This window comes from Amblyomma americanum, chromosome 10, assembly GCF_052857255.1.
Source record: "Amblyomma americanum isolate KBUSLIRL-KWMA chromosome 10, ASM5285725v1, whole genome shotgun sequence".
Classification (NCBI taxonomy): domain Eukaryota; kingdom Metazoa; phylum Arthropoda; class Arachnida; order Ixodida; family Ixodidae; genus Amblyomma; species Amblyomma americanum.
Genome location: NC_135506.1, coordinates 77,429,101 through 77,442,463, shown reverse-complemented (window position 1 = coordinate 77,442,463; position 13,363 = coordinate 77,429,101). Strand labels below are relative to the sequence as shown.

At 44.4% G+C, this 13,363-nt stretch overlaps 1 protein-coding gene across 1 annotated transcript in view; it reads left to right on the top strand.

Moving 5' to 3' along the window:
• The window catches only part of LOC144106959 (uncharacterized), a 56,541-nt gene that overhangs the window by 18,876 nt on the left and 24,302 nt on the right, over nt 1-13,363 (top strand). The window contains exons 7-9 of the mRNA XM_077639924.1: nt 1,942-2,189; nt 5,290-5,500; nt 7,197-7,496. Coding sequence (XP_077496050.1) covers nt 1,942-2,189; nt 5,290-5,500; nt 7,197-7,496 — 759 coding nt within the window. The remainder of the gene's footprint in view (nt 1-1,941; nt 2,190-5,289; nt 5,501-7,196; nt 7,497-13,363) is intronic.

Here is a 13,363-nt window from a genome sequence, read left to right as displayed (position 1 = left end):
AAAGAAAAGTGCCTTATCTTTGCGTGTGTTCAACGAGCAGTGTGGTGCACACTTGGGTTGTGGACAACATGGCTTTGCCGGGTCCGTGAAAGAAGCTTGGGAAGTATTCCAACTAAATGCGGTGACCTTGCTGTCTAGCGTGTACAGTGAAAGCACTATTTTGGCGCAAATACAGGCGCGAATCGTCGCCAGCCAGAGAAATTTTACGCAAAGTAAAATCAGTGACATTTTTAAGCCGATTTCATCTCAATAAAGTGATTTTTTTGTACTTCACGGATAATTCGGACTGTTTAATTATTCGGACCATTTTTCGGGTCCTTTCGAGTCCGAAAAATCGGTCGGCGCCTGTACTAGCTCATACAGCCAGCTGTAGTTTGCATGCCTTCTATTTTCTCTCCCCTCTGATATATAGTCTGGCTGCAGCAATATCTTTGTAAGGAGGGGCTATGAAGTTCTTCTGTCCTCTCGGTTGTGAGTCTTCATGCTATGCTTCCAGTGCTTGGTGTTATCCTTGTCATGCTGGGCACTTGCTTTCGTTTTTAATGGTGGATTTTTGAAGCCAGCAGAAGGTATCAAAGGTGCCTGAAGTTTAGAGTGACCTTGAGCTTCTTGATACGCAAAGGCAGGCCAGTGGGCTGTCACATGTCTATGTTACTGTGTAAACGGTACAACAAGTGGACTTTGTTGTATGGCACAGCACTGATGACAGGCTTTTCAGCTCATTTGCACTGTTGACTAACAGGAAGGGCTACGCAAGGTAGATTGGGAAGCGTGTTTAATTTTCAGGAAGGATTAGGACACAATGTGGTCCTGTGGGGCTCCAAACTGGGTCATCGTGCTGACAGCAAGGTTTGGTGTGTGTTTCTAGATGCTTCCAGAATTAATTTTCCATTATTCATTAATCTCTTGTAAGTGGCGCTTATTTCAAATAATTTGACTGGGGCACTTGTTTTTATAATACTGTCACAGCTCTGTCACAGGACCGTCCGTGTTTGCTTAGGCTAGCGGCTCTAATGGTGAACCTTGTGTGAGGGCTCCTTTTCGGCCCGTGACAATGAGCTTGTTGTAGCGTACACAACTGAGTAGACAGCGTCATGTACGTAGCTTCCGTGCATATTCATGTCTTCCTTCAAGGTAGAGGAAGCCCACTTCTTAGGGGCCTCTTCCAGCGGTCACACACATAAATTTAAAATGTTGTAAAGTCTTATGATCTTAAGCTTTTAGTTGTCATCATCAGTGATGTCGTCGTCATCATTGGCAACAACCCAATCACATCCGCTGCACTAAAAAGCCCTTTACCAACTGACCCGCAATTAGCATTGTCCTGTTCCACCTGTGGCCACCCTATCCTGGTCTCCTGGATAAGGTGGATAGGGAGTGCTGCTACCCCTGGCGGCATTTTCTTCCGGGTGGCATTTTCTTTTGCTTCGGATCCGCTGTGTTATATATCCTACACTCATACCTCAGCCATTCAAGACAAAGAGGAGAAAATTGCTAACACTGAAGCAGTGCATGCTTGTGTCACAAAAGTACTGCATGCTGCTCTATGCGAATAACTGTGCAGCATGTCAAAATAGTGGTGAAGTGCAATCAATTATTGGTATCTGTGCGTTATCCAGTAGTGATGCTTTATTGGTACTGTGTAACGATAAGTTCACATTTAAGGGCAAATCTTTGCACAGTTCGTTTGCTTGAAAATACTGGAATTCTGGGCTGCTACACATTACAGATATTTAACATGGTCTAGCAACTCTGCAAACGTGCAACCAGAATTGCAGTTTGTGCTGATAAAAGGAAGGCTGCGACAAAGTTGGCCATGGATTCTTTAGTGATTTAATCACACTATGTGGTCTTTTGTGCTCGTAATTCATGTGTAACCATTCTTTTCTCTCCAAATCATTAATTTATTTGTGAAAGATCACTTTTTCTTCTTTTCCTCAGACGGTCGTGTCAAATGCAGCGCACCTTCCAGATGATGCGAGAGAAGAAAACTACAGCGTAGAGACTGAAGCCACTCACGCAAGTTCACACCGTGTCGTGTATGACATCATGACCGGACGGCTGCTCACTGTTTCCAGCGAGTTTCAGCCCCAAAGAGACAGGGAGCTTTTGTCCAGGCTTGAGGGGGCCTCCCATTACTCATCCACAATACAGCAGGCCAAACAGGCTCTCCCCATATTCCCGCAGAGGTGAGAAACCTGACGTTTGGTGGCGGTTATAAGTTGTGCCCTTATTTGTGCCGCGTGAAAGGACATTGAGGACAGATTGAAGTACAATAAACTTGCGGTAATTCGAACTTTCGGTGAATTCAGATAACTTTGGAAATTTTGGTTGGTTGGCTATATTTTCAATACATTTTACAGCCACGTAATTCGTACTGCAGATTCTTTTAAATTCACTGAATTCAAACTTCTTGGCTTGTTCCAGCTTTCCCAGCACGCGAAAAAGCAATGGATGAGGTCAGGTACATTAGATCTGGCTCATTCCACGCCAAAAGTTCCAGACATTGCGCTTTACTATCTTTAAATTTGTTCAAAAAAATTCATGGAAACTTATCCTAATGCGTGTAATCAAAGCCTGAAATATTTCTGCCAGAAAAAATTCATTCATCAGGTGAGGGTAGTTTCAATATTTAGAAAAGGCGAGAAACCAGGCACTGCTAAATAATAACATTCATATTCTTAGAGAACACTTCACAATTTTTTTCATTGACATTTGCACAATTCTGGCTTTCGATATAATTGGGATCATGCAGCTTTATACGGCATAAATATATTTAAAAAATCGAAAAGATGCATAAAAATGTCCCATTTTTGTTTTTTGTTATGTAAATATCAACTTGCTGTCGGAAATTCGGAAATAGCCGTTTTGTTTCTCTAGATGTCTAGTACCTAAACAAATGGCACAGGTGATCGAACTGCGTACATCGAAAGTAAAAAAATACTAAAGTTGCAAAAAGTGTTTTGAGCCAAAAACGTATCCTGAGGTGGTCTAAGTAAAAATACAAACAATAGCGGGTTACGTAGAACAGTTTATTGCCTTTCATTTCTGAAATTTTTATAGAGTTAATTTTTGTTTAAAGCGAGAAAAGAACTTTTGAAGTTGAGCTCTCGTGCCGCAAGTTGCGTCATCTCGTAACGCCTCTTAAAGGAGTATAGACACCTAATTTTGTTAGCTTATTTTCTTCTCTGCAATGATGCGGAAGACACTACTACACATGACTCACCTTGTGGCACTCATCTACGACCGCTAAATAATATATCTAATTTTTTCTGTCGGGCTGTTTCGGTTTTGGTTTCAACAGCTGAACGATGGCTGTGACGTCAAAGAGTACTTTTATGTCACGTGAGGCATGGAAAAACGTCCATATAATCGCTGCTTCATCGTTTTAATTTACTGCTGCGCTGAAGTCAGCCTTCCTCAAGAGTCGGAATGACAATGAATGTGGAAACAGCGATTATATGGACGTTTCCTATCTCTCACATGACCTGTAAGTACACTTTGACGTCACAGTGCTTATTCGGCTGTTGAAACCAAAACCGAAACAGCACAAGAAAGCCAAAAATAGCACAGAAGTGCCTTCAAAAAGCGTTTTTGTGAGCGGAGGTAGCAAAAATCTGGCTGAAACCCTCAGAAAATGCCAGTTTTCTCAAAACTGTTTCTTGACCGTGACTACCCTGCTTGCTGAAAGCATAGCATCAAAATAGCTTCTTTGGATATTTATGTGGTTTGTTGCATTGTGTTCCTTGATAAATTTTTTATACTGACCTAAAGACGCGGGTTCGATTCCGGCCGCGGCTGTCGAATTTCGATGGAGGCGAAATTGAAGAGAGCTGTGTACTGTGCGAAGTCAGTGCATGTTAAACAACCCCAGGTGGTCGAAAGTTCCGGAGCCCTTCACTACGGCGTCTCTCATAGCCTGAGTCGCTTTGGGACGTTAAACTCCCAAAAGCCATAAAGCAGTGACATTCCTACATTTATAAATTACTCCATTTTTTCACTCTGCCACTCTTTTGGCATGGTGATAATTAGTGCATTATGGAAGCAGGGATAGGACATTGTGTGTAGAAAAAATCAGCCTACTGAAGCTATTTGGAGAGTGTCACTGTATAACATATCTTTGTGTAAAACTTGAGGGTGACTGCAGGCTCCTACCATATTTCGTTGTCATGCCAGGCTTACTGCAAGTTTGGTATCTCAGTGAAGCACATAAAAATTTATATTGTCAGAACTACTGGTTATATACAGTATTGTGCGTTTTTATCGCTGACACTTTCAAAAATTTCCCCGCCTGAACCGCTGGCTCGTTTGCTGTGAAACTGCACACAGAGCTTGCGTATTATGGTAACTTTTGTATCGTAGCAAGTTTGACAATGGTACTTACTTAGTTCAGGCGCACATGATGCGAAAACGTAAGCGTCTACGTGACGCTTTCCGCTACCGAAAACAGATGGCGCCACTGCCGGTTCTCAGCGAAAAAGCGTCATCTGCGGGTTTTGGCTCGCCAATCTCTCGTAGACGCTTACGCTTTCGCATCATGTGCGCCTGAACTAAGTAAGTACCATTGTCAAACTTGCTACGATACAAAAGTTACCATAATACGCAAGCTCTGTGTGCAGTTTCACCGCAAATGAGCCAGCGGTTGAGGCGGGGAAATTTTTTAATGTGTCAGCGATAAAAACGCACAAAACTGTATGAGGGAAAATTTGTATTTATTCATTTAGTGCACTTCCCATAAAGCATGCCAGATTTCATTGCTCTTGGTCGAAAAATAAAAATTTAACTTCCAAAACCTGCCTCCCCTCTTACATCAGAGTTGTTTGCTTCTACTTTTGAACGTTTCAATGCAAATCATAAATGTTCATGGCACAAGCTTTGTAATCATTTCGGAAGCACTACAAATCTGACACAGACACAACTAGGCAGGTAAGGGTGAGTGCTATTTCTAACTCATTTATTCAGTAAAACCCACATATAAAACCACACGTAGGTTTTCTTCGAGCGTACATCCTGATGATGGTAGCACCTGATTTTGTTCTGGTATTCTTTTTATAATACTGTGTGCTAACATGGCAGAAGGTTCAAGAGTTGCTGGTACTGTTGTGTTCTTTGTATCGTTGCCAATGGCCGTGGCTAAACCTTGGGCATTGGGAATCGGCCTCACTTGAAGAGGGGGAGAGTAGTCGTGAAGTTCGTAATTGTACACGTAATGGTACAGGCATTGCTGAGAATTGCCACTATATTGGGAATGTTACATTCCGGAATCTAACATTCATGCTTGTACTGCAGGCAGAACATTGTTCACATGGTGGAGCGCAATCGAGTGGTGGTGGTCTGTGGCGAGACCGGCTCTGGAAAGACTACGCAAGTGCCCCAGTTCATCCTCGAGGAGTTCATCCGCAGAGGCGAGGGCTCTGCCTGCAACATAGTCGTCACCCAGCCGCGGAGAATGGCAGCCATTAGCATAGCAAAGCGGGTGGCACAGGAGCGAGGCGAAGAGGTTGGTGGTTTTTCGTTTACTGGCATCGTACAATGCTTTCATAGTGCAACACAAAGACGACAGACTTGAAGACTGCATGAGTGCTCGTCCTCTTCCAGTGTATCGTCTTTATTGTGTTGCACAATGATGTATATGCATAAGCAACTAGCCTAACTCTCCATTATTTTAAGGTACAGTGCTGATAGGTGGCGACACGGAAATTTTCAAAAACGAGTTTGACGGAATCTAAGTGAGCTTTTGAGGTAAACCTGAGGTCTGTTCGTGTTCGGGGTGCTTTCAGGGCTGCACCGGAAAAGGGTCTGAGGGGTGGCCCTGCAGAAGTGACATCAAATTGCTGGCCTCGGTTGTGGAATCTTGGGGCCTTAAACCAGGGGTTCTCAAACTGGGTTTCAGGGAACCGATTTGTTCCTTGCTTTTTGTGTTCCCCAAGAACCTAAGTCATTGCATGTTTCAACCCACCACCCCTCGTTAATTAGCTTGTGCTTAGCTTATGATGGCCTTGATTGCTTATGTACTGTAAAACCCTACAAACTCAAACCCTTTTATTTAGCTGCTTTGTCTTGCATCTTTTCATACTGCAATTCATTATCCTGGTAAGTTAAGACAGTGTGTCCACATATGTGGACGCAATCTGAACACTCAAATCTCACCTATGCAGTATAAGCCCATTACTGCATTTACACGATTGTATGTCAACTCGAATACAGTGGACTCCTCTTAAACGGAACTTGAAGGGGATTCAAAAAGTATTCCATTTATCAGAAGTTTTATTTAGCACAGAAAGCACACGTATTTCATGAAGAAATATTTATTTACTATGCATTAGCCCTGACTGATGTGGGCATGAAGAAAAAAAGGTATCAATTGTGGTCTGTTTTACATTCTTCAGTTGCTTTTTAACAAAGTAACTGTGCATATCTGAAAGGCTTTGCAAAAATTCTGTGCTCCCTTTACATTCAAAGTAGTGTTGCAAAAGTGCAACTGCATCCCTAGCTGCGCTGTCTGGCACCGCACTGGGCACAGGGTCCTTGCACTCATCACTGGAGGAAGAGTGGTCGTCGGCTTGCACTTCTGCAATAATTTCTTCGAGACTTTCCTCGCGACAGGTGCTTACATTTGCATCTATGTCCTCATAGTCCTGTCGTGAGAAAGGGACAGAGGGCACTATTTGATTAAATATAGTGTTTGCTTCATCAGCAGTACCTGCCTCTTCATGGGGCATTGGATCATGTGCTTCGAAGCCTGCATGGTGGAAGCACCTTTGCACTGTTGTTGCCTGAACTTGTTCCCAGGCACGGGCCAATATGTGGATAGCAGACAGCAAGTCAATGACATAATCCTTTCCACTGTCAGCACAAAGCAGCATGCGGTGAAGCATTTGGCGGCGGTAGTGGACCTTGACATTCTGGATGACTCATTGGTCCATTGGTTGGATGACAGCAGTTTCATTGCAGGGAGGAATTCAAGGCTGATGGACTTCAGCACTTCCAGCAATTCCACCTGCCCATGGGCAGGGCAATTATGTACGATGAAGACAACTTTCCTGCCCTGCCTCGTAAACCTTGCGTCTTCCTCCTGCAGCCAGTTTTCGAAAATTGCTGTTGTCATCCACGCTCTCCCATTCGTAGTGTAGGCCACAGGTAGATTACACGCCACCGCAGTTGCGATGTTGTTCTCACCGTTTGCATTTGTACAGGTGCTGGTGACTGGGCTTGGTCTGCTGACGCCTGTTGCTTCGACTCGGCTCTTCAAGATAAAGGACGGATGGTGTGCTGACGCATCAACTAGGACCGCCGCCCTTGGAATGGAACAGTGCGTCCTATCCTCGAGCCGGCCGCTACATACACCGCCACTTCTGGACACGGGAGCACCCTTCGTTTGGCAACATGGAACATTGTCAGCTGATCCGCAGTGTGAAAAGGGTGCCAACATCTTCGACACGTTGGGCCACGCTACCGCAGTTGCGATATTGTTCTCACCGTTTGCATTTGTACAGGTTAGTTACCACGATTCCTACGCCTTTCGTGATAACAATGTCTGTCTTGTTGCGGTGTAGGGGCTACCCGATTGTTGCAAGCATTTTCGTTCTGCGGCTTTGTACCTGTGGCGTCGTTTGCTCTTAGGTGGTGATATTGAGTCGAACCCTGGTCCGATGACAAAGGCGCAGGAGGAGAAGCTTGACTTAGTGTGCGATGCAATTAAGCGTCTCGAGACAAATAACGCGAGCCTTCTAGAGTCTGTAAATAAAATTCTAGAAATGCATAGCATCCTTAAGAATGACTAAGACGCGCTAACTAAACGCGTCAATGACCTTGAATCTAAATGTGTGCCTATGCCTCCAACGCAACTCCCAGAAACCTGTGACAGCAACGTTCGCAAACTCCAAGAGAAAATTGATGACCTCGAAAACCGTTCACGACGATCGAATGCACTGTTTTTTGGCATTGCAGACACCGACCATTCAGAAACGTGGGACAGTACCGAGGCTATAGTTCGAGAATTTTGTAAAAATAAACTGGGGGTTTCAGTACAGTCTATTGCCAGGCCCTGCCACCTGGGTCGGTTCTCAGCCGAGAAAAATAGGCCAATAATAGCTAAATTCTACAATGAAAAAGAAATCGAAACTTTGCTCAGCAATGGCAGCAAGCTGAAAGAAACAGATTTCTGGATAGCACGGGACTACTCTGTTGCCGTGCGCGATAAGCGCCGAAAGCTTTGGCAGTTCTCGAAGTCAATAAAAAAGGAGGGTGATCGTCCCCGCCTTGCTTTCACCAAGCTCATTCTAAATGATGACGCTTACATCTGGGACACGGATGCCAACTGCGCAGTCTGTTTACAAACATCTGGAAATGATGGGCCAGAGGTAGAGGATGGCGCCCACGGAAGTGCCGACGAATGACCCAATCATTCTCCTGCCTCAGCTCAAGTAATCAACCCTTCTTTGCCGTCAGTTCGTAAGCCTTGCCATAATACCGCATTAACTTTCCTTTATACAAATACCGGAAGTATCCTCTCTAAAGCTGTTCCCATTTCCTCGCTTATCGATTCATGCTCTGCATCCTTAATCGCATTCACTGAAACGTGGCTCACGGACAATGTTCCCGACGACAGCATTTTTGATACCGAGGCGACATTTAACATATTTCGCTGCGACAGGTCAAATAGGAGAGGCGGTGGTGTTCTATTGGCAATAAAAAAAGAATTATCATGTGTACCCATCATAATTTCTACGTTTCTTGAATGTGTATGGGTGTTGTTAAGGGGGGACACTGGTCTTAAAGCTATTTTTGTTGTTTTTTGACCAATCTTGATAAAAATGCATAGACTTATTCAAATTTTTATGCTGATTTCAAATATGCATTTATTTTAAGTGTAGGCCAATTAGTTTTCAAGATAATTAACAATTAATGCCCATTGTTTGAGGCCCAAATAGCAAAATAATGATTTCACCTAAAATTAATTTTAAGGCATGGTTAGATAGCCAGAATAGTGAATTATGAAATGTTGAGAGCAGATTTTTGATATGTCAATTATTACTCATTTTACAACCTTCTGAATTTCAGTATAAAAAATGTGTGTACCAAGTAATGGTAAATTAATGAAAATAATTATTTTTTTAAGGTAAAATGAAAAAATCTGCTCCCAACATTTCACACAGCATACATTAGGCTTTCCATTGCAACCGAAATTTCAGCTCTATGTGACTTGGTTGCTGAGATATCAAGGCCTCAAGACTGCTAGCAGTCAACCATATGCATTTTGAGAAAAGCCCCAAAAACAAGCAGGGGACAGTTTAATAAATATTTACAAGTGCAGTAATATATTTACAATAGGAAATGGCTAGTAGCCACCAGGAATGTAGTCCTTGTGATTGCCAGTAGTATCCAGGTGCCGCTTCTTGAGCACTCCTTGAATATTTTCCGCAATGGAGTGCTTTCGAGCGCACTTTTGCTCTCGGCGCTCATCCTTCTCTCGCATTCTTTTTGCGCTCATAGCATTCGTATTGAGGCCCAGTTCCTGTAATATTGCTGCAGAAGTTCTTTTGCTGCCTGCGTTGAACCGCATTACTGCCTCAGCCACGGCAGCTTCAACAGTAAACAATGATGCGTGGCGCTCTTTGGGTGCCAAGGCCCATATCAAAGAGTGTAGGCTTTCATTACTGTTTTGGGTTTTACCCCTATGGCACCGCTCTAAGAGCTTCCTATCCGACAGTCGCTCATAGACAGGGAGCAATGCTTTAGCAACATGGGGTGGAATGTTGTACCGATGCTTTGAAGCAGATTCGCCTCGGGCTGCTGCCGCATTTTGCTGGCACCAAGAGTCCAGTCCCGATGGGCAGAAGCTATGGTTTGATGCCTCATCAGTAGAGGTAATGTGGTGGTAGGTGGCCATCACAGCCTTCTGCGTAGCCTCTACATCCCCATTATGGGATTTTAAAGCCCAGGCATAATAGGAGCTTAACTTTGTTATGAGGCTGCCTGTCAGTTTGCCTTTTCCTCCAAGGTTTTCGGCACCTTTGTGTTTGGACAACAAAGTCCACAATGCTGTTCCCATACGTTTCTGCACGTGGTTTATGCAGTCTTCTTTTTTTACTTTGATGTATCCATACACATCTGCCTCTTGCACAGCTAGAAAAGCCCGACTATCACCGTCCGAAAGCATTGTGGTATAGCGAAGGCCACACTTCTTCAACGACCTTTCAAAAAGAATAAGGGCTGCCTCAACTTCCATCTCTCCAGCCTTTTTTTCTGAGTTTTTTTGGCATAGGTGCCCAGCCCTCCAGGACTGGTATGATGGGTCACCTTTTGGGCCTCGCTCGCAGCCGGCACAGAAGTTGCACAATACAACATAGTCCAGCACAAGCCCGGTAAACAGTTCGATGACGGTTCCCACACCAATGTGGGATGTGTGGCCGCGTGTCATCCAAGTGCCGTCGTATGATGCTGCAATATTGCCGGGGTTCCCAAGGTCCAATTCATTATAAAGTTCTCGAACCGACCGCGCACACTCTTGTGCAACTTCTTCGGCTGCACGAGCTGCTGCAGGTGTCAACTTTTTTTTCACATAGTCTTGCCACGTTTTATTGTGGAGACCGCGGTGCGAAACGTTCAGCGATGAAAAAATGTCATTTAGAGCTGTCTGCTGGTTGCCAGTGCTCTGCATTGCACGAGCAGCGAGCACATTCACCACAAAAGGGTTGATCTTCTGATCGCCACGTACCCGCGGCGAACTCCATGTAGACGATGCGTCTCCACAGCTCGCACATTGAAGAGAAAGTTTAACGGCAAGGCCGTATTCTCGCTCATCTTTTACGAAGCTCAAGTCATTGCCGCCACACGTTTTACACTTCACAAGTTTCAACAAACTGTTGAGCGATTCCAAACAAACGATCGTGAAGCTTGCCTCGTCGAGCAGACAGTCCGACGCGCTGCCGTCACGTAAACAACGAGACTTCCGCTCCGTTGCTGGAGTTGAGGCGAGTTCTCGCAGTTTTTGTTCAGTCTTCGTCTTATTTTGGAGCACATCTGAGGGCTCCAGCATCACTGTATCACGGCGGATGCGGGCGCTGCCGCTTACAGCTTCCCGTGCTGCGGAGCGCGTTAGGCCTAACTGCGCGGCCTCGCCGACACGATCGTTCAGCGCAGGAGTTTCATCATTGTCGGGGCGCACAGCAGGGCGTCTCTTGAGGTTATCGACCAGCGACTTCTTCCTTTTCTTGCCGAATTTATGCCTTGAGTGCACCTTGCGCGCTGAACCAGGCATCGCTGCGCGTTTCTTGCACTGCACGGTCCGCGTCTCCCCGCGGCTCGGGCGCGTCAAGCAGACGCTGCCAGCCCGCTCCACCAATCGGATGACGACCTGCTGTCACGTGATCCGCGGCAGCCAATAGGATTTTGAATACTACCTTTTCTTTTTTGCTATTTTCTCGGCAACCAATGGGCGAACGGAAGTCGTAGTGGCGGGAAATTGAAGGCGAAAGGCGGCTTTTTCAAATGAGACCAAGATGGCTGCGGTGCCGCGCATGAAACGGGAGCTACGCTTTGCGAAATACTGCTGTTTCGGCGCCGATTTCAGCTCAAATTCGGGCGACATGGATTATATAAATTGGTATTGTGAGTAAAATACTGACCTTAGAGGCGAGAAATTTTACAGAGAGGTAGATAAATGGCTGCTGATTTCGAAAATAACATTTTCTAAAAACTGATTTTTTCGAGATTTTTCGGCCCGAAAGACCCGTGTCCCCCCTTAAACGGTAGCAGTACTGACATACTTATTGGTGTTTTTTATCACCCCCCTGATATGGGCAGTGCTTTTGTTGAAGAGTTCTATCGCATTTTGAGTGAAGTGTGTAACCGATTTCCAAATTGTGTGTTATTAATATTTGGGGATTTTAATTATCCACGCATCAATTGGGCAACTCTATCTGTCACGGAGAGTGAAAGAGAATCGAATGCATTTCTTCAGTCATGTTTAGATTTTTCATTATCCCAACTTATCATGCAACCCACACGGCGCACTGCCACATGCTCCAGTATTCTTGACCTAATCCTTACTAATATCTCTGACATTTGCGCCAACATTAGTCACCTAGATGGGCTCTGTGATCATGACGTCATTACTAGGAACATTGTTTGTCGGCATAACAGTAGGAAGATCATTGAAAAAAAAATTAAATGCTATAGCAGAGCTAACTTTGATGGAATGAATGCACAATTATCTCTTTTTGCAGACCAGTTTCTTAATGACTTCTTGTCCCGTACAGTTGAAGAAAACTGGGTCGCGTTCAAAAATATGTTTACTGATGTCGTTAGCAAGTATATACCGTCCATAACAATTAGGAGTAGGAGCTCTACGCCATGGTTCAACAAGCAACTTTGGCGTCTAAACAACAAAAAAAAGCGATTGTACAGGCAAACCCAGAAATCCAGTCTTGCTCCATCGTGGCTCAAAATACAAACAGTGCGACAAAGAATACCAAGAGTTACTTAAATCCAGTCGTCGTCACTTTTTCAACCACGACCTGTCATCTATGCTGACTAACAATCCTCGTAAATTTTGGCAAGTAATAAATCCAAGCAATCACCCTGACGTTGTGCTTACCGATCCCACAGGCGCCACTGTTCCCGAGTCAAAGTGTGCACAAATATTAAAGAATGCATTCTCGTCTGTGTTCACCCGCGAGGACGTCACTTCATGCCCAAACATAGGTACACTTTCCGATATCATCATGCCGCAGATAAATATTACCGAGTCCGGTATCATATCACTACTTAGTAATCGTAAGGTATCATCTGCATCTGACCACATTGGGTTCAACAACAAGTTGCTTAAAAGTACATCGCAAAGTATTTCGGGAATCTTGTGCGCTCTTTTTTCACAGTCATTGTCATCCGGCCAAATTCCTAATGATTGGCGTACAGCCAAGGTCATACCAATATTTAAATCTGGCGATCGCTCATCACCGCTTAACTACTGGCCTATTTCGTTAACTAGCACCGTTTGCAAACTACATGTCATACATTCTCAAATCATTAAATACTTAGAAGAACATAACATAATCTTCAAATACCAGCACGGCTTTCGCCAGGGATTTTCATGCCATGGGCAACTTGCAGGGTTTACTAATGACTTGCTTTCATGTATTGACGCTGGCAACCAAGTCGACGCGATATTCTTAGATTTTTCCAAAGCTTTTGACCGCGTTCCTCACCACAGGCTACTACTAAAACTAAAACATTTTAACATTGACGCACAAATCATTGCATGGATAAAGGATTTCTTGTCATTTCAAACTCAATTCACAAATATTAATCATTACAACTCCCATTTTATTCCTGTCACGTCCGGCGTTCCACAAGGGAA